General features: G+C 48.2%; 1 protein-coding gene across 2 annotated transcripts; it reads right to left on the minus strand.

Moving 5' to 3' along the window:
- Positions 1-1,748: 1,748 nt before the first annotated feature.
- Positions 1,749-12,375, minus strand: LOC8034702. Of its 2 annotated transcripts, none has more exons than XM_029977375.3 (8): positions 11,718-12,375; positions 10,247-10,356; positions 5,229-5,321; positions 4,997-5,035; positions 3,922-4,066; positions 3,401-3,496; positions 2,893-2,982; positions 1,749-1,972 (listed from the first exon to the last, which is right to left on the minus strand). In XM_029977375.3, exons 1-8 carry the CDS (start codon positions 12,073-12,075, stop codon positions 1,857-1,859), a joined length of 1,047 nt encoding a protein of 348 aa, XP_029833235.2. In that variant the 5' UTR covers positions 12,076-12,375; the 3' UTR covers positions 1,749-1,856. The 2 variants fall into 2 exon arrangements, with proteins under 2 accessions (XP_029833235.2, XP_029833237.2); XM_029977377.2 differs by having other exon boundaries at positions 11,757-12,341.
- Between the last annotated feature and the right edge of the window lie 9,408 nt (positions 12,376-21,783).

Below are 21,783 nucleotides of genomic sequence, written 5' to 3' on the forward strand. Positions count from 1 at the left end.
TAGCATTGCAGGTATCAAAGTCGGAGAGGGTCGTGCCAAATCTTCAAAGCAGGTGGACCTCTCACTATGGAAATACCACGTCTTGTTTGCTTGGGGGTCGGCAGCTTCTGCCCAGTGTGGGTTGTGCCTTTCCTCTTTACGGAGTGCACTTCAACCTTTCAAGCTGCGGCGGAACATGGACGGATCGATGAATACAGCTCAACGTATGAATGGAACGGCAGCTCGTGAAACCTAGCCAGTGCTGCTTATTTCAGCAGCTGGTATATGTCTGTAATACACCCCTCCACACGAATAGGTGTCCAGTAACGTAGAGGCGGCACTGGTAATTCAGTACAAAAAAGTGATCCTCTTGCATCTCTGAAAGCTGTTGAAGAATGTAAGGGTAGCCCCTATTGCCAAATAATGTTTGTGTCACACAGTGTACCTTCGCTGGTGGAAATATTGATGACATCTAACACCGTGCCACCGGCGTCTGCAGCGTAAGTGCGCCAGGGGAGACCTGCCATTATCGTCTTTCCCGTGACTTTAGTGTGTCGAGAGAAACAAGCTAGAAAGCCACGAAGGAGATGCTTCGCGAAATGGTGGGATGGCGGCTGCTACGACAAGTCGCTGCCAAAAGTGCCTGCAACGGTCGTGTCGAGCTTCACCACCTCGCACGGGGGTGTTGGGAGCAGCGTCCAACACGAGGGAATATCTGCGTTAACTCCACGGGCACGGAAATTTGCTCGCTTTTATTGGTCGACCGACCGTGCTGAGAAAACGAAAGTGTCAACCTATATTTGAACGAATACGATAAGCATATATTACCCGGTGGCCTTTACTAGTATCGTTGCGTTCTACCACCAAATGCCCGTTCAACAGTCTCTTCTGGGCAGCCGTCGCACCATAAAATGCCGTGGAAGCACCCATTTTGTACAAGCGCCTGCTACTAACATTTCCAAAACTCGGGAATTATGCAAATTATGCTTAGGGCGTCCATGTTCTCCAAAGTGCCGCATTGGCCAAAAAGTATTCGCCCCCGTCGTGGTGGCCATGAGGCTGCCGGCGGCGACGACTGGATATCTACTTTCTCACGACGGAAAGAGAAAATCTACTCGCGACGAGAGCATCGACCGCAAGTTCGGCACCGGCTCGGAAGTGTCGTTTTCTGGGTTTAGTGACGATGAATAGGTACTAGTGTCCCTTGCGTTCGAAGCTCTATGTTGACCACCGTCTTGGTTTCTACCGACTTGACCGGACAAGCACCGGTGTCTAGATTAACCCAGTTTGTACTGAGAGTGGGGTAAGCGCTCCCCCGGTATTTTATGGTAGTTCTCGCAATCTCTTACGACGAGAGTACATGCTGGCGCCATCTATGGGGTGACCCTGAAACTGTACTTCACTAGAGCAAAGATTATACAAGCCAAACGGGCATTTATAACATTGTTAAAAGATTTTCAAACCAAAAATCGAAATGATGTGAAAAAAAAAGAGATGTACAGAAATGCCAAGTGTCCCACGGCCACACGATAGAAATGTGTTCTCTCGTCGGCATGGATTTTAAGATGTTTTTAGGCACATGGTCGTCACCAGTTGGAAGTCTGTGAACCAGTTTGAAGCCTGCTGCTCCCGTCTGGTATTAAGGTCGGTGGCTGCGAGCACCCAGCACCATGAAAGATCGTCACTGCAGGTGCCGACTTTATGGGGCTGTCCCGGAGACTTTTGTTGGAGTAGCGACTTCTGGGATGGAAGTTGGCTCGGTGGGAAGCTGCGTTCATGAATTACCTTGTTTGGCGTTTTATTTTTCTTTGATTCTAACGTGGGAGGGTTCATCGGGAGGTGCTCTAGGATGGTTTTCATGACTGGTGCTCGCCCTGTCAGCTCGAACCCCGGGCGCCCAAATTGAGGGACGACACCCAGTCTTGCTTGCGTAGGCTCACGGTGCCGACGCGGCTGCGGATGGCAATGCGGCCGACATCTCCCGACGGCTCGGCTGAGGGGAGGAAAAACAAATGGTAAATAAATTAACGTTGATATGTGCCGATATGCATAGAACAATGTCTAGAGGCCTAGTGTGCCTTGCTGAATGTTGCCAAGCTGGTAAAACATTCTGTCAATTTTGGTGAAATTCCTTACCAATCTGACAACATTGAACCTGCAGCGGCGAGAGTTTGTATCGCTGATCTTTACGACAATTTGCTAAATCGCGTATCCCCGCTTCCAGCCCATTGCACAATTGCAGTCACCAGTTGGCCATCTTACGTCGCTCGTTGAAGCATTGTCAAGGCTGTGGTCACATAATTTTTCCGTCTGTTGTCACGTGACTTACAGATGGTAACCATGGTAACTGTATAGGCTTGACAGTGCTAGAGCAGGTGACGTAAGGGTTTATTCACACAGTTGGGTTCGAGTGTGACTGCAATTACTTTCGTCTCGCTAAAACTGCTTGCGTCAAGCTGTTGCTATGACGACACGACGAGCCAATGGGGAGGCACTGTGTTGAATGACGCAACGCGGTCTCGTAAATGTGTGAACCAGACCGGTGGCTCCATTTACGGAGGGCAATCGGCAATCCAGCCAATCGTCACAGAGATCAATGGTTTGTATGCGTTTAGTTGTAGAAGGGGTGAAGGGCAGCAATGCCAGACTGTTCGGGGAATCCCACCAAAATCGGCAAAATCCGCCCAACACTCTGGAAACGAGAAAGATGACATTTGCAGATAGACAGACTGCGAGCCCACAGTCTTCTTTTTGAACGACACAAAAAATGAAAAGACAAAAGCATGGTAGCAACATTAAATATGTTGTGCAAATTAATTTTGTGTGAGCTGCACGACACCTAGCCTGAAAAAAAATGCGCCGCTTTTCCTTTACCGTGATTTGTACAAAGATTTGCATTGGCAGCGGTCTTACCCGTAGTCATGCTGGCATCCAAGCTGGAGGAAACACTGTCTGCATCCACAGACACTTGGTGAGGAGAAGACAACAGCATGCCGACATCCCCTGGACCGAAAGAGAGGGCCAAACTAAACTGGCATCTCGTCCAAAGAAATGGATTTGGCAAGTCAAGTCAAGCCAAAAACGCAGTTCAAACCCTACAACGATCTGGTGGCCTTTAACGCCGAGTACCATCAGACAAACGTTCAACAAGCTCTACCTGCAGAGAAACAACTAAGCGGCACAGCTCGGGGTCAGGACTACGGGAAAATTTAGTTGTGCCCAGACCCCCAAAGGTTTGTGACTATTTGTGTTTGTATTTTCCTGTTACTCGTTTTTACAGTTGTACATGTTCCGATTTGGGGATGACGTGTCATTGATGAACTAGAGGGTAAATCCTTTGGATTTTTTTTGTTGTTTATGCCCGTCTACCCATCCATTCGTCTCGCCCTGTGTAACTAGGCCAGAGTGCGGCCGTGCCCACCTGTGTTGGTGTCCACGTCCAGGTTCTGAGTCCTCGCCACCACCACGTGGATGTCACCAGAGTCGGTCGACACCGAGCAGTCTCCGTCCAATCCCCCTGCAGAGGGTGTCGCGATCTGACTCGGTGGAGTCACCGCCGCCGTCTCGACATGCGGAGCCAGCCAAACGGGAGAAAAGACGATTTCGAGCCACTAGACGATATGCTTTTAGAATATGGACACTTCATTTCATGACCGTTTCGTGAGTGCTGCCATCTTGCTTCCTAGTGCAGAGCAGGCACAAGTGGCGATAGTTACGGTTATAAAATGGGACCCGCCGAGGTTTAGACACGGTGTTGCGAAGCTCGGGGAATGTCGTTTCGCTCCGTCGTGGATCGCGTCGACATTTCTGGAGGACCGAAAACCATTTCCTGCGATTTCAGATAAAGCTTCCGACAACCCTCGATGGCTTTAAGCAGCAAGATGTACGGAGTGTCGTTACTCTGAAGCGTAGCTCATTTGTTGGCTCTAGGACGACCCTTACCTAGGCTCACGGAACCGGACGAGGTTTTGAGTGCCGCACTGCAGCTATGAAGGGTGCCGAGGCGAAGGTTGCCCCCCGCCGAAACTATAGTAGCTCGCTCCACGTACGCTGCGGCAACAGTCTGATCTCCGGAGCTCGTGCTGACCTGAAAGGATGTCACATTTGTGTACGGCCTCAGACTAGCGTAATGCTTCTCCACGCACCCATACTACGCAGTTAAGGTGACTGGAACGCGTTTCACACTGGTGCGTCAACCACGTGAAAAAAGGTGGTCCCTCGATTTCAGCCGGGTGACATCGTACAAGTGTCGCGTTGTTGGCGTCCGTGATAGGAGTTGGGACACCACCACAACGGCGACACTCGCATTCCCTCGTGCTTTTTTCAAACACCCACTACGCCCAGCTGCCCGGATAGCAACCCCCTTTGCTGCACGAGCAGAACAGGACGCTGAACGTACTGGTCAGAGGTGCACTGTAATACAATTCTGGGCATCGTAATATAATGAAGTGCCATGTGTGCTCTGCTGCACCTGCCTTCGCAAGCAAAGGGGGTCGGCGGTGGAGTGCGCTAATACTCTGCAGCTCCAAGCACGTAGAGCGAAAGCTGGTGCTCCAGAATCCAGGGACCCTGGTCTCAATTCCCAACCCCTGCCCGTCTCGATCTAGATCGGCAGCGTACTGGCCGTGTATCCCTGCTGCTGGGTCTGACTAACTTCCTTTCTGTTTAAACGTACACGCAACGCAATTATTTCACGGGCAAGCGGTGTTGAACACCAGAAACTTTATAAGGTTCTTGAACATATTGAGTTTACCCGTATTCAGTTTTATTTTTTTGGCTTCCTTCATCCTGAAGGGGCTCTTATGTTCGCTGTTCAGATCTCGGAATGTTATCCCACTGGCATTTTTGGAACAGAGCCAGCGATGGTTTCTTTTTCGTTAGGCTCTGAGTTATGGCAGTGTCGAGTGGAGCTGCCTAAAAGCGCGTGTAGCGTGCACGTACGGGAAGCGGAAACTGTTTGGCACTTACAAACGTGCCGTCTAGCAAAAGGCAAAGACCTGTCAAGCAGCGGACTTGCCTCGAGAGAAGTTCCCACCAGGCGCTGTGCCTCCAATCCCTGCAGACAAATGATGTGACAGCAAAGGCTAGAATTAAGGTTTCACAAAAAAAAAAAAAACGGAAAGCTTATGCTGCTGCTGATTTTCTGGCCCATTTTGGCACACCTTTCCGACCAATTATTACAATCGAATCTGAGTCTGACCAACGTGTGGAACATACAAGTTGTGTGTTAAACAAGTTGCATCACATACCCCAGAGCCCTTGGAAGTAAGAGACAGGTGCCCTTGAAGAAGGCCTTTAGAACGGATCCAGCCATCCAGAGTGCATAGTTCTGCCTTGTTGGTCTGCAGCAAACCAGGAAGCGCCACAGTTTGTGAGAAACGACAACTCTAGTAGCCAATTTCTATCTTTCTGAGGTCACCTGCTCGAATATTAGATCGAAGGATTTTTTGTTTCTGGCCTGTACACATAGAGGCCGGTCCAACCTTGGTGTCTACAAAATTGAATTTCGGAAATTATTGCACTTCCCTGATTTTTTTCTAGTTACAGTAAGTAAGAAAGCATGGCAACTCTACTAGTTTGACAGTGTGAACAAGTGTAAAATCTTTTAAGAACAACAGCTACTACTGGTGACTATTGCGATGCTATGCGACCATTTGCACACCAAAAGAAGTCCAATTCGAAATTTGGAGCACATGCAGACTCCTTGATTAAAGGCGCCCTGCAATCATATTTAAGGGTCTACATTTTTTGCTATTTCCACGTCTCCTGGGGTTCGGGCAAGCCAGCGGGCACGGAAAGAGTAGCTAAATATCACTGGGTCATATTTTAAAGGGAAGCTACGGAGCTTCTTGGAAAAAATGAGTTAGAAGTGAATTCTAGTGTATTTTTACCCCGTGAACCCGAATACCCAAACCATTTGCTGCGCAAGTATTGTTAAACGCGAGAAAAACGCGAAAGACAGTCGCTGTCCGTGACGTCATCGACGGCTCTTTTGGCTGCCCAAGGCTAGGGAGGCGGGGCTTCAGCCCTATATTGAAACTGCTCCGATTGCTCTCCGGCGCGTCGCATTGAAATGCAATTTTGATATCTGTTAATCTAAAGGCTAAATGAACGCAGTTCAAGCGTTTTTTCTCAAATGTAGAAGTGCCCCATCTTCCCTTTAACCGGACGACGCGGAAACCTCCTCCACCTACGGGGGCGACCCGCGGTGCTGAAAGCGCGCGATATGTGATGTCTTTGGTCCTGGGCTTACTACTGGTCAGAGCCCCTAAAAGCTTCTTTTTAGTCGAAATACAAAATATAAGTGGTGCGAGCCGTTTCAATTATTTAATAAAGCAGTTTTTGTTCAATATTTTAGATGAAGAAAGAAACAAATGCAGTTTAAAGTACGGAAACAAGAAATGACCCGTCGACATACCCGCCACGAAGCGGTAGAAAAGGCGGCGCATACTGGAACGGTGTAGTGGGATCAGGCACCAACGAGCGGCGAGCGTAGAAAGGTCCCGGATGTATGCGGTGGCACTGCGGTCGTATAAACTGGAGGATCCGACCGGTTCCGAGCGTTCCGAAGGCCTTAGGCGAGCAGCTTTGGCTTGCGGTTTGGCCTTTTGGCGGTATGACAGCGCGAAATGTCTCCCGCTCTGAACTGACCTTTACCCCGTGTCTGCTGTCATTTGTGGCCAATGAAGTGTCATGCCGAATTAGTGTTTAATCGCGCAGCAAATGCAATGCGAGCCACCCTGGCTGCCTGCTTCATACAGCCTATCCACAACATGCTTCAGTGGCGCCCTCTCGAGCCGTCGACACGCAGTGCGGCAGCCGTGAGCGCTCGCTGAGCTCACTACCCCTCCTCTAGTTCACGGTCACTCAAGCAACCAAGAACGTCATAAAGGAGGTTATTTTTTGCTTGTTTTTGTAATCTTAATTTGCCTGTAACTTTTAAACTAAAGCAAAATTCGAGGAGAGAAAAGTTTCATTAAGTTACTACGTTCAGTGCACTCAGGTTCGCTACAAATTAAAAACCAGTAAAAAACTCCTTGCAGGGCCTCTTTAAGTAACTAATATCCTCTGTGGCTGCATGCCGGAAAAACTGTGCCTAAGCGACTAATATTTTATAAATTCCTCCAATCCACTCGGACTATTTTCTGACTTGGTAAGTACTCAGCTTGACACTGTTAGCATGAACAGGTAATCACTGGGTTCTTGGTTTCCTTTCGCTTAGACTCAAAGGGCTGCCATCAAAGCTACTAATGTTGTGTGAAGCACTACACTAGTAGTGTGAGCACCAACCTAACTGGTAAAATCTGATGCATGCCAATTTCATTTCAAAGTGAGATGAAAAAGAAGTGGATATGACATGTTTGCACCAACAGTGTCACGCAGTGTACAGGGTGTCCCCGAAAAAAATGTATAGCTTTTTTCGCTGCGAAAATAAGCTATGCCTTGCCAAACGCTGTCTCTGCCCTAACGTAGCGCTAGCTAGGACGAGATGCCAAAGTGTTGGAGCTTGCTGTTATCTGGTTAAAAGGTTTTGTTGAGAGAAAGTCATCTGCTTCTAGTACAGGAGTTGCAGTGAGGTTAAAACGATGCCGAGCTCTGATTGGCTTTGATTGAAAGGATGGTGGGTAGACCTCAATACTAGACACCTTGAGGTCTACCCACTATTTTTAGAGCGCAGCTTTTAGGCGCCCATTTCCGGCTTGAGCGGTGTCGCTGTTGCCGTCGGCGTAACCGTGAGGTCACGTGACCCTCGTGAGATCATGTGACCCCCGTGAGGTCATGTGACCCCCATAAGGTCATGTGACCCCCGTGACGTTACGATGGTCACGTGACCTCACGGTTACGCCGACAGCGATGGCGACGCCGCTCGGAGGGAGGAGTAACAGGCAGGATGAGGAGGTGAGGAGGAGGAGGGAGGAGGGGTACACCCTCCCCTCAGTACCCATCCCTCCTCCTCCTCAAGAGCTGCGCTCTAATTCGGCGTTACAGGGAGTTGTAAACGGCTTTTATTTTTTAGAGCGCAGCTCTTAGGGGCCCGTTTCCGGCTTGAGCGGCGTCGCCGTCGCCGTCGGTGTAACCGCGCGGTGCATTATGGGTAAATTTCCCCGCTAAATCTAGCGGAAAAATTTCCCCGCTAGATTTAGCGGAAAAATTTCTCCGCTAAATCCAGAGTAAAAATTTTCCCCGCTATATTTAGCGGAAAAAATTCCCCGCTAAATCTAGCGAAAAAAATTTCCCCGCTAAATCTAGCGGAAAAGTTTCTCCGCTAAATCTAGCGGAAAAATCTAGCGGGAAAAATTCCCCGCTAAATCTAGCGGAAAAATTTCCCCGCTAAATCTAGCGGAAAAATTTTCCCCGCTAGATTTAGCGGAAAAAAGTCCCGCTAAATCTAGCGGAAAAATTTCTCCGCTGAATCTAGCGGAAAAATTTCTCTGCTAAATTTAGCGGAAAAATTTCTCCACTAAATTTAGCGGGAAAAATGCCCCGCTAAATCTAGCGGAAAAATTAACCCGCTAAATCTAGCGGGAAAATTTCCCCGCTAAATTTAGCGGAAAAAATTCCGCGCTAAATCTAGCGGAAAAATTTCCCCGCTAGATTTAGCGGAAAAAATTCCCCGCTGTCTAGCGGAAAAGTTTTCCCGTTAAAGGGGCGATGCAACAATATTTGTATTTTGCGCAAATACCGCTCAGAACTGATCCCTGACATTAATGACCTGTTAAATACCCGTTCGTTTTTCACCACACGCCCCCCCCCCAAATCGAAGTCGCAGAAACAAATTAAAGAAAAACGAGCAGAGTTCACCTCCTCAACTAGAGTTCACCTCCTCAACTCGCAGCCAGAACAAGCGGCCACGTGATCTTGAGCCGATTATATGCCGCCAATGTTGATGATAGCCACGCGCTGGGGTTGGCAAAGCACAGGACACGCGCTGAGTTCCAGACATTGTTATGGCTCGGCTATTGTCGTCGTTGCAGCGATTGGACACGGGCCACTACCCGAATGGCTGTCGAGCTATCGATTATCACGAGCCCAAATCGAGTGTCCACGCCATGCTCGGGTCCAATCTATGAGCCGCATTCAAATATCGTCACTGGGCGGTACTGCTGCCGCCCAGCTATGTCATCAGGTTTTGCGAAGGAGAGATTGAATGAAAACACTCGGTTTTGTCGTCGAAATTACAGCGCAAAAAAGGAGTTTCTTGGCCAGTGGCGTTGCGTGCGACTATCCTTGAGTCCCACTAGTGCCAGTAAGCTCGTGTAAAGTGAAAAACATTCATATTGAATATCGTTGCACCGTCCCTTTAAACCTAGCGGAAAAATTTCCCCGCTAAATCTAGCGGAAAAAATTCCCCGCTAAATCTAGCGGAAAAATTTTTCTGGGGGGTCATGTGACCCCCCCCCCGCCCCGAGAACAGGTGACCCTCAGTACCCTTCCCTCCTCCTCCTCAAGAGCTGCGCTCCAATTCGGTGTTACAGGGAGTTGTAAACGGCCTTTTTTAATCAGCCAATAAGAGCTTGGCGTTCCGACATCATCGCAACCCCTGCAAAGAAGCAGACAAATTTGTGCTCCGCATAAGCAATTTTCGAAAATTTTCAACGGGAAAATGGCAGCTGACGAAGCCCACGAATACACAGAGGTTGGCATTTTAGGTCGTCCTCACTCACCCTAACAGCCACACTCACCTAAGCCCCTCACTCACCCTCATCCTCACAGTCGCACTCACCTTCAGCCCTTTACTCACCCTCACTGAACCTCACAGCCCTCCCGCGCTCAATGCCCTCATGCACTCATGGCCCTCATGCACTCATGGCCCTCATGCACTCATGGCCCTCATGCACTCATGGCCCTCATCACCCTCACGGTCCTCGCAGCCCTCACTCATGAATTTTCGGGGTTCAGAAACTCACTCTCCCTCACCTCACCTCTGAAGGTGAGGGTGAGTGAGGGTGAGTGAGGGTGAGTGAGGGACTTCATGAGTGAGGTTTGCTGAGGTATGGGAATACATGGAGTTGAGCGGTGTGAGCTACTGGGGACGAGCCCAATTATCCCATTGGAAGGTTCAGAGAATAAGATGACGGGTAATTATGAAACCTTGGCGTCTGGTACGGACTGCTTGCGCTATATTTGGTAAAGACCGAAAGCTTCGCAACACTCTGTACAATGCACCAGGATCCTTCAAATCTTCTCGGTCCATAAAACTTGATCCTGGTTTTCCCCGCTCATGAGCACACAGTCAACGCAATCGGACATTAAGCGCCGACGTTACCTTGATGGAACTCAAAGCAATGTCTCCATCCTCGGTGGTCACCGTGCACTGATCCAGAACGAGATTTTCCAGAGCCGCTTGTGCCTTTCCAGAAAGGTGCACCTCCACACCTGTCGGGAAAATGTTTCATGTTCAGACACGTGCGTTTGGAAGATACAAACCTAAAGCTTTCTACAATCAACACACGAGCGACTACGCCATGATGGGCACGTGTACAGGGTTCGGACAGCCCAAATGTGGCTGTCCTAACCAGATGCCAAAGTTTCAAAACTAACCGTTATCTTACTGGATGGATTTGGGTTTTAATGCGTGCAGCAGCATCAAAGGCGACAGTGCGCCAGCGTTACGTTATCAAAATTGATAAGACGGAGCTCTCGCATACATGGAGCTGAAGAGTGCCAGTTAGCAAGAACGGGGCCCCATTTCCCCATTCAAATTTTCAAGAAATTATTAACTTTTTTATTAAAAGGATGCTGAACCAAAATCTGGATTCCACAAAACACAGCGGCAAAAGCGTGTAACGGGATGCTACAAACACCAAAACATCACTCATACAGCGATATCTCGAACGGATGACCGTATTTTTAAAAAAAGGAGGTGCATTTAACTGATTTGTTTACGTCTTGTTTTTTCGAGAAGGAGAGGGAACGGCCTCGCGTCTTCTCCGCCTCGCCACCTTGAGGGAGCAAAGCAAGGAGAGGAGGGAACGAGATATGTTGACGCCACGCGCCTCATTCAATCTCAACCTCTTTTTCCAAAAACATGGCCGCCCATTCGAGATATCGCCTTACGAGTATGGTGTTGTAGGGGTTGTAGTGTCTCGCCTACAGCTTCTGCATTGTTTTTTTTAAATCCAAATTTCGGTTCAAAGTTCTGAAACTTTTGCATTTGGTTTGGCACTGCATTTTGGTGGAGAACAAGCATTCGGCGATGCGTCATCTATTTTTGCAGTGCAAAAAATCCCCGTAAATATTTTTCTTTGAACGCACTATACATCTACCAGTTTACTCTTCTTGTTTGTAAGTAGTCGTTCAATAGCTTGACGTTATAGAAAGGAAGTCCAATTCCACAAGCATTCGTGCAGCACCCTTTGCAGAACTCTGCACCAGCTTATGCATTTGCACCTATACGTTACAGTGTAGGGCCAACACCAGCTAGAATATTCGAGACCTGCAAATAGCCTCCTCTTACTCCATTGTATGTCATCATGGAGTAAGAGGCGGCCAGAAGCCCTAACTAAGTTGATCAGATGCGAGGACTAGCCGAATGCTGACCCCGCACTAGAGTGCAATTTGCTGCTGCGCTCGATATTACTGCAATGACGTCGAAATGCCAGTGCCAAGGCTTTAATTATTCTGCAAGGTGTTTCCCAATAGCGTTCGGGAACACCAAGTAGGTGGTGTTAGTATGACTCCACCTGGGGAAGGTGTTTGATATCGTGTGTATAAATTACTGTGTGTAAGGACAGTACTCAGCATCGCTGGCAGGCGAACGCAGCACAAGAGCCCACCGAGATCCTTGCTTTCGGCTCCAGACATGCTAAGCGTCAGCGAGTCGTCTTCACGGCCGAGCTTGAGCGTGGGCCTGAGCGGCGACTCCGGCGAACCGACGAGCGACACGCTGACGGCGTCGGCGTCCATCGCGTCGACGGGACCGATCCGGAGCGAGCACGGCAAGCGCACGGAGAGCACTCGGGGCCACTGTCCCTGCGTCGGAGTCCGGTGCTTGTCGAGTACGGCGCGCGTTGGTTCGGCACTGCAGAGCTTTCGGGACGCTGTGAAGACGCCAACGAAGCGAGACAAAGAGCACGGTCGGAGAAGTAACAGCATCGTGATCCCTGCCCTCGTCAGAACCGATGCAGCGAGGATCTAAAGTTCTAAACCGAGGTACGATCGTCCCTGTGATCGTGCGCACAAGAATCCTTCCGCACCAGCGTGCAAGGGAGAATGCTCAAATCCCGGCCGAGCAGCCTTGCTCGAAATTGCTCGCATACACCTCGCCCAGAACGTTACTGGAGAGTTCAAACGCGCTGACTTTACTACCGCGCCGGCAAACACGCCAAGTCGTGAACTATGCGCTATGCACGCGAAAATAAAATAAGATCACGATGAAATTTAAATGTATGAAAGAGAAAACCGCTAGATGTATATTAGTGTTTATTATACACTGAATCAGGCGGTTACGTGCGACATCTGGCTAAAGTGGACTAGAGTATGGGGAACCTCCGGACCACGAACAAAAAACGAGTTGCGCGGCGAAAACACAGATGGCGCCACCATCAAAGCCACCGGCCCTTGTGTGGTGGGAGGCGTTCATTACTAAAAACTAAAGAAAACAAATTTGAACCAAACTTCATTTAGCTCTAGCTATAACTGCATATTATTTCACTAAATACAAATTACGTATTCGTAAAAAGTGTCAAAGTCACAGTTAAAGAAGTCATGCCTTTTTTTTTTTTTTTCATCATCATGTTTTTAGTCTGTTTTCCAAGTTGTCTTCAGCAGTGGAAAAGACGGAGCTGCGATACGCCGTTCAACCTTAAAGGTACAATGAAGGCAATTTCGGAGATCTTTTTGGCGATTGAACTGGGTTCCAGGCACGTCTCAGGCCACGTTGCCCAAATTTCAGCCGAAACCGGCGCTTGTGTGCCGCGCAAATCAATTAAACAGTCGCGGTAATAATCGTACCGGGATCGACTGGGGCGACGCCCCAAGAGTTGCGGGAGAAGCCAGGAATAAAATGCTTAGATGGGCCAGTTGGTACATCGTGGGAAAATAAGCGCCAAAAAAACACGGACAAAGAGTAGATTGACAACGACACAGGGCGCGTGTAGAAGCCAGGAGAAGCGGAGCTCACGTGACCGATGCGGGGCCAAGGAGTGCGACGTCACAAGAGACGCGTCAGCGATTGGTCGAAACGAGAAACGCGCCCTCGGTCACGTTTTGGTTCGCGATTTTTAGAAATACTGTTCCAATTTCCGCTTGAATAACCATAAAAAGTATAAATCGGATAGGAAATGATTACTAAACCGTAAATAAAGCAGCATCATTGTTTTTTTCTTTGCTACGCTGGACGCGAAACCGGCAACGAGCAACTATGGGCCAACAAAATAAAATTAAAAACGAACACGGTACTCGAAAGATTTTGCAAAATCGTAGCTGTAGATGGCAGTTCTAACGGTCGACTGAAGACCAGTATTCGTTCGGGCGACGCTAGTTTTCACGTGTGGGTTGCTGTTCGTGTTCTTTGACGATGAAAAGAGTAAAGGCCCGTTCACACCCTTGCGACCGACTTCGACCGAGAGAGTCCAGACTGGTTTTTAAGCCTTTTGTGACTTCTTAAAGGGGCGGTGCAACAATTTTATGATTAAAAAAATTTGCATCTCGTCATTTTTACGTTATTTATCGTGTCCCAGAGGATAGAGAAAACACTTCTTTCACTAAAAATGTCGCGATTCCGCTGCATAATCGCAAAGCAAAAGTCGAGCTTTTTCCCCCACCTGTAGCCCCAAGTGGCAGCCGAAGGAACTACGGCGGAAAGATTACGTGACCTCGCTCGGCTCTAAGCTGCAGCATAGCGCCCGCTAATGTACGCAGAGAGAGGGAGGGGAAGCGTCCTCCGGGATAGCACACGGGAAGCGACACGGCACTCCGAATGACGTCACTGGGAGTGCGATCAAGTGTGACCCTGAAGACTGGGAGTGAGTTGAGGGGTGCCCGAAATGCCAATCTCTATCTTTTTTTTACGCAACAACTAGGACACGCAGGCGAAATCGGTTTTCTGCCCTTTACTTCACAAGTGTCAGGGGGCAACTTCCAGAAATCTATGACCGAAGTCCGAAAATCGTTGCACCGCCCCTTTAAAGGGAAGATGGGGCACTTCTACATTTGAGAAAAAACGCTTGAATTGCGTTCATTTGGCCTTTAGAATAACAGATATCAAAATTATATTTCAATGCGACGCGCCGGAGAGCCACAAGAGCAATTTCAAAATAGGGCTGAAGCCCCGCCCCCCTAGCCTTGGGCAGCCAAAAGAGCCGTCGATGACGTCATGGACAGCGACTGTCTTTCGCGTTTTTCTCGCATTTAACAATACTTACGCAGCAAATGGTTTGGGTATTCGGGTTCACGGGGTAAAAATACACTAGAATTCACTTCTAACTCATTTTTTCCAAGAAGCTGCAGCGGAGCTGATCCTAAGAAGTCGCAAGAGGCTTAAAAACCGGTATGGTCTCTCTCGGTCTACCCTCTTTCTATTGGCCAACTAAACGATAGGCGATTAGTAAAGTCCCAATTTAAAATAATTTATCCCAGCCCAAAATTAGTTTCAGCTGCCTCTCGAAGTTTTTATCTGTTTTGTTTTCCCGCTTCATTGAGGATACATCTCCAGTGACTCTGAAGAGTCGTTCTACCCATCGCGCTCGAAGGAACGGCAGTGTTGTGCGGTAACCGGACAAAAGCTCACCCGTTTTTTCACTGACCCGGACAAAAGCTCACCTCTTTTTTTTTTTTTTTTTTTTTTGCTACCCCGAGTGAAACACGGCCTGGATGAAGTACGGACGCGATGGATATTCCACCATTTTTATGAAAACTGGCATCCCATCCCATGCAAAGGTGTCGACAGATAAGCCAATACAGGCAGAAAAGCAAGGATTTGGGACCAACATTTAGGTCACTGAAACTTAATGGAGCTGATAAGATCAAGCTTGCTTGACTCAAGGTATGTCGGAGCACCCGTGTGCCACGCCCAAGAAACTTCGTGAACCGAAGTTTTTGAACCCGAAGAGTGACGGGAGAAACGAAGTCACCCTTTCTTGACCTCGCTTTTTCATTACGCTTATGTCACGCTAAACGCGCACATAAAGATTAGGCACACTGTCTCTTCATTACGAATGCATGGGTTTAATTTAAGTTATCGTTGTATTTTAGTGTCGTACGCATGCACCTAAGTTGTCTGCATACGTGTTAAGACCAACATGAAATTTTCTCCTAGTGAGCTTTTGTCCAGGTCTGTGAAAAAATGGGAGAGCTTTTGTCCGGTGAGCTTTTGTCCGGTGAGCCTCTGCCCGGTGAGCTTTTGTCCGGGATTCGAGTTGTGCTGCAGGAAGGGCTGGTGAATCTTCGGAAACTGCGCCTTTACTGAGGACAGTGGGTAATGGGTTATGTGCCTTCCAGCATTGGCAACCTCCGGGTTTACATCCGGTCCGTACCCTGTCCTAGAAGGTTCAACCAACGAATCCTATTTCGTTCGCTGGGTGAAGGACATTCTCAGCTGTAGAATTCAGTACGGCAGCGTTTATCGCTGGACACGTCAGTCGTACTGCTGACGTGTTCAGCGATAAACGTTGCTGTACTGTCACACTGTTTAGTTGTTTTTTGGGTTGCCCACCTACCGTTCTCGCAATAGAAGCATACTAAGGTATGCTTCTATTGTAACGCCGAATTAGAGCGCAGTTCTTGAGGAGGAGGGAACGGTACTGGGGGGGGGGGGGGTCAACTGACCGGAGGCGGGGGGTCACGTGACCTTGGGGTGTCACGTGACGATGACAATGAAGATGATGTCATCAGTGACGTCACTGATGACGTCATCGATGGCGATGCGGATACCGATGACGTCATCAGTGACGTCACCAGTGATGATGACGATGCAGATGCCGGTGACGACATCAGTGACGTCACTGATGACGTCATCAGTGATGATGACGATGCGGATGTCGGTGACGTCATCAGTGATGATGACGATGACAATGCGGATGCCGGTGACGTCAACAGTGACGATGACGTCATCAGTGATGATGGCGATACGGATGCCGGTAACGTCATCAGTGACGATGACGTCAATGAGGGGGAGTCACGTGACCTCGGGGGGGGGGGGGGGGTCACGTGACCTCAGGGGAGTCACGTGACTTCGGGGGGTCACGTGACCTCTGGGGGGAGTCACGTGACCTTGGGAGGGGTAACATGACCTTGGGGGTCACATGACCTGGGAGCCACGTGACCTTGGGGTGACCTTAGGGGCCGCGTGACCTTGGGGTGACCTTGGTTACGCCGACGGCAACGGCGACACCGCTCAAGCCTGAAACGGGCGCCTAAGAGCTGCGCTCTAAAACAAGGCCGTTTAAGCGGTGTTCCAGAAGTTACTCCTCAAAGTAACGAGATACCGTTACTCATTACTTGGCCTTAAAAGTAACTAAATATGTTACTCGTTCCTTTTCGAAAAAAGTAACTAAATGCATTACTCGTTACAGAAAATATTAACTAGGTACAAGTAACTCGTAACGCGTTACGTTGGCGCCTGCACTCTGCGCGCTCCGAAACCGGTGGACCGTTGCGGTGGCAACGGTTCGTTCGGATCCCAACTGACGACGGTGAGTTTGGAAGCTACCCTTTGCAAAAATCCCAAAAGCCCGCGCGCGCCCCGCGTCAAATAATGGGAGTATACTCGGTACGCCCCTCCCATTCTCTTTCCTCCCGCTACCACGTGGCATACGGGAGCAGGCACAAGTTACCATAGCAACAACGTTCGAGCACCCCAGAGCCGAGTAGCCGAGTCGGATCGCCGGACGAGCGACGACGAGCGTACGGGGGAGAACGTCTGCCCCTTTTTCCATCCCTCTTCTTTGTGCCGCACCGCCTCTGTCGTCTGCTGCGCCAACGCCTTGTCGAATTTAGTCGTACCCTGCCACGGTCGCGGTGCAAATTAAGTCGATTTTGTGACACTGCAAGACGTGAAGGTAAGTTGCGACCAATAACGTATTCAAATCACCTTTCGCGATGCGTTTACGCTAGCACAGATACGGTACGCCGCCAACGACGTACGACGTTCCGGCGACGGCGGATGGGTGGTTTGGCGGATTGCTGCGACGGCTGCTGGCGGTCCTGGCGGTAGCTGCCGCGACGCGCGCGCAGTCGCGGAGGCGCAATGAAAAAGTTCTGCAAGTGCGCCGCCATCTTTAATTGACGTCGCTTCCAGTATGGGCGAAAACATTGTTTTGCCTTTGCCACGCCAATAGAAGGCATTTAGGATATAAGCGTAACCGTCATACTTTTTCGTTTTGCCTCCCCTTTATTTTTTTACTATTTGCAGGTTGAAACGTTGGATTATGTTTTGGGAGTGTCTACATCCACGCGCGGGGATGTCGCGACAGGTCTATTGAAACTTTTCCTAAGCTGACCTTCCACTCAGAAATAGCACCATTTGAGGGTTAGGCACTTTTTTAAGTAATTGAATCTATCGTTTAATTTTTGAAGTTCAGAAAATGCTACCGTGATCTTATGGCGCTGCACACATTTCGGCGAGCGTTTTTAGCACGTGGCTTTGTGGATGAAGACCGTCCTGCAAATATATTATGATACGTTGACGCAATCTCATCTCCTCTATTTCTCGTCGATGTCGTGAGCAACGGTGTACATACCCGTCGAGCAAATTGTCGTTTATATATATAAATATTGTTCTGCCACTTTTATAATATTTTACAGAGTTGAGATTTCATAAGAGTATATCTGCGCATTTTTTATAATTTATCTCGTGTAGATGCTTTGACAGACCTGCGGCTGGTTTACCGACTGGTTTACCACGTTTTATTTCATTCAGAAATAAATAGAAAGCTGGATAGGGAAGTAGTTTAATTTCGAAAGACACTTTTAAACTCACGAAAGATTTACGCATAGACGGGCCGAACACAGACAGCAGAGCTTTCGTGAGTGTGCTGTCCGCCCTTCTATGTGTAATTCTTTTGGGTTTTACACCTACCAACGCACTCCCCTCAAAACAATTAAACCCCACATTACTCCTATTTTTGAATGGCATACAAATTAGCAGCATTTGCATTATGTGTTCCTTTTTGTGTATCCATACAGGCTCTCAAGGCATGAAAATCACTCCAACAAGTCTCAGGGACAGGGAACCCCAATAAACAAAGGGTAGTGACTGGGTTCACTTTTTTTAGATTCACTTGATTGCTGGCCAACCTATCAAACTAAAATGATCTAATGGGCCAGTTGGTTATACATAATACACACTGAAGCGCAAAGAACAAAGACAAGTAAAATACGTAGACAGGACATGCGCTGGATTCATAACTGAGGTTTAATGGAAAGGTTGTGATGGAGAAGAAAGATGTTACGGGTATTTTAGAGCGCAGCTCTTAAGCGCCCGTTTCCGGCTTGAGCTGCGTGGGCGTCATCGTCGGCGTAACTGCGCGTTGCATTATGGGACGTTCGCATAATGTCGTCACCCTCGTGACGTCACACAACGCATAAATTTAGCGGGAATATTTCCCCGTTAAATTTAGCGAAAAAATTTTCTGCTAAATTTACCGGAAAACATCCCCCCTAAATTTAGCGGAAAAAATTCCCCCTCTAAATTTAGCAAAAACATGCACGCTAAATGGGAGGGCAGCACAAGGGAGGAGTTGAGGGGGAGGAAGGGCATACCCTCCCCTATTCCTCCTCAAGAGCTGCGCTCCAATTCGGCGTTACAGGTAATTGTAAACATCTTTCATTTTATAAATTTCAATTAAAGGAATGTCGAACTAACTACATATTTAGCCTCTGACGCGTTGTTCATTTTAAAACTGATACCTTGGGGAGGGGTCACGTTACCTTGGGGGCTCATGTGTCCTCGGGGGGTCACGTGACCCCCCTCCCCGAGGTCCTCCCGAAGGAACCTGAGGCCCTCCCGAGGTCCTCCCGAAGGAACCCGAGGTCCTCCCGAGGTCTTCCCGAAGGAAAAACGAGGTCCTCCCGAAGGAACCCGAGGTCCTCCCGAAGGAACCCAAGGTTCTCCCGAGGTCCACCCGAAGGAACCCGAGGTCCTTCAGGAGGACCTCGGGTTCCTTCGGGAAAGTTTACCCATAATGCACCACGCGGTTACGCCGACGGCGACGGCGATGTCGACGCCGCTCAAGCCCGAAACGGGCGCCTAAAGGGGTGTCCAAACTGGACACTACAAAACGCACGACTCCGACAAATCGTGAAAATTGAAGCGGACGCGCCAGCTTAAATTTTCACCATTTGTCGGAGTCATGCGTTTTGTAGTGTCCTGTTTGGACATCCCTTAATAGCTGCGCTCTAAAAAATCGTTCAGCCTTTCCACTCTCGTGAAGAAAGAAGACCAGCGGAGCTGTACTCGATACACTAGTGTGCTTCTTCTTCGTCATCGTCTGTTTTTCGCGCTGTTTCCTACGATCATTTCCACCAAAGCGCTCAACTATCCATTCTTCTATTATGGCTGGAAAGGTTGCCGCCATCTACGAGCGACGGCGGAAGCCATATTGGTTGTGTGCTTGCCGCCGTCCCCTATAGATGGCGGTAGCTGTCCAGGTGGGTGTGTGTCGACATACACGGACACGATCCCGGGGAACGTAGCCCTTAAAAAGGGGCCCTGCAATGACTTTTTGGCTGGTTTTTAATTTGCACTGAACCTGAGCGTACTGAACGTAGTAGCTTAATCCAACTTTTCTTTTCTCGAATTTCGCTTTATTTTAAAAGTTATAGGCAAATTAGAATTACAAAAACAAGCAAAAAATAACCTCCTTCATGACGTCGTAGGTCCTGCCTTGAGTGGCCTTGAACTAGAGGAGGAGTAGTGAGCTCATCGAGCGCACACGGCTGCCGCACTCCGTGTCGACGGCTCGAGAGGGCGCCACTAAAGCACGTGTTGGATAGGCTGTATGAAGCGGACGGCCAGGGCAGCTCGTATTGCATTTGCAGCGCGACTAAACACTAATTCGGCATAACATTTCATTGGCCACAAACGACCGCAAACGCGGGGTAAAGATCAGTTCAGAACGGGAGCCACTTCGCGCTGACGCACCGCCAAATGGCCAAATCGCCAGCAGGGCCCGCGCCGAAGGCCTTCGGAACGCTCGGAACCGGTCGGATTCTTGAGCCGGTATACGACCACAGCGCCGCCGCGTACATCCGGGACCTTTCTACGCTCCTCGTTTGTCGTAGCCTCATCCCACTAGCCTTTTCTAGTATGCGCCGTTTTTTTCCGCTGCTTGGTGGCGGGTATGTCGACGGGTCTTTTCTCGTTTCCGTACTTTCTAAACTGCATTTGTTTCTTTTCTGACCTAAAATAGAGAACAAAAACTACTTTCATACATAATTGAAACGGTTCGCGACACTTATATTTTGTATCTCGACTAGGGATGCCGCGAACTTTTTTCGAATCGAAGTTTCGATGATCGAATCAAGCGGTTCGAGAGGTTCGAAAGATTTCGATTTTTCGAATTGTCTATATCGTAAAATTCGACGGAGGTCGAATTTTCGAACTTGTTAAGCTAAGAAGTTCGACGCTTTTCGAACCGTCGAACTTATTACGCTAAAAAATTCGATCTTTTTCGAACTTTCGAATTTATTGCGCTGCAAGGTTCGATGCTTGTCGAACTTTCGAACTTGACTGACCAAAAAATTCGATGAATTTCGAACTTTCGAACTTATTTATCAAGAGAATTCGAAAAATTTCGAACTTTCGAATTCTGAAAAGTCAGAAGTTCGACGAACTTCGAACTTTTAGGGTAAAAGTTCGACGTTCGTCGAACTTCGAAAGACCGGCGGACGGTTTCATTTGATTTCAAGTAGTGGGGTACATTCGTAATTTTTTTCTCGAACTTTTACACGCGGTGCTGCGTTCCTTACGAAAGACAATGTCGTTTATTTCAATGTTCTGGCATGCTTAGGTTTAAAGAAATAAATCCCCGAAGGTGCGAGGAAGGACGACGGGTTTTTGACGATTATCGTTTGTGCCAGATTTGAAGCACGCTGCAGCCGGAGCTATTCATGGTAGATAAGTTATACTTTTTTAAGAATGATCTATGTATAGCCTAGGTAAGTGCCGTCTTAAGATGTGATTATTGTTATTCAACGTGAGTTTCGAAGAAATGTCCAAACATGTATCTGCATGCAATTATGACCTAAACTTGATATTTATTTTCGTCTAAGTTGTTTGAGGTATCGCATATAAATTAACACCACAGACAGTACATATCATTGCCATCTGCAGAATACAAAATAATATATTTATTGCTTTTTCACGTTAAGGAATAAATTAGCTCATGGGAGAAGATTTCTAGTAGTGTTCAAGTTCAGCACGTCATTAAAAGAAAACTTTTTTTTTTTTTCGCTTCACGTTCCTGGGACGTGTTTCTTTTAGCCTGTACACATTTTGGTAAAAGAAACTTGTTTCGAAGTTCTGAACCTCTGAATATGCAAGAATAGAACACTTCCGACGAATTCTTGATAGTTTTTTTTTCTCCTGCTTTTTATTCCCGCATTTATTCTTTTTTTTTTTTTTCGTTTGTTACTATCGGCACAGGTGTTTAGGTCGAAAAGACAGCTTTGAACTTCCGAACCACTAAGCATGTGACGAGCAGTGCCTTGACCATCTACGCAACCTTTTATGCAGTGAAGAGCGACATTAGCTATACATATGCATAAATAATTTCAGATTAAAATAAGCTCGACCACGCCCGCTTTCCCCGTATTGTTTTCTTTAACAGTCCGAAATACCTGCAAGGGGGAAAAGGAGGCTAA

The sequence above is a fragment of the Ixodes scapularis genome, unplaced genomic scaffold, assembly GCF_016920785.2.
Source record: "Ixodes scapularis isolate PalLabHiFi unplaced genomic scaffold, ASM1692078v2 PGA_scaffold8__174_contigs__length_109621045, whole genome shotgun sequence".
NCBI lineage: Eukaryota > Metazoa > Arthropoda > Arachnida > Ixodida > Ixodidae > Ixodes > Ixodes scapularis.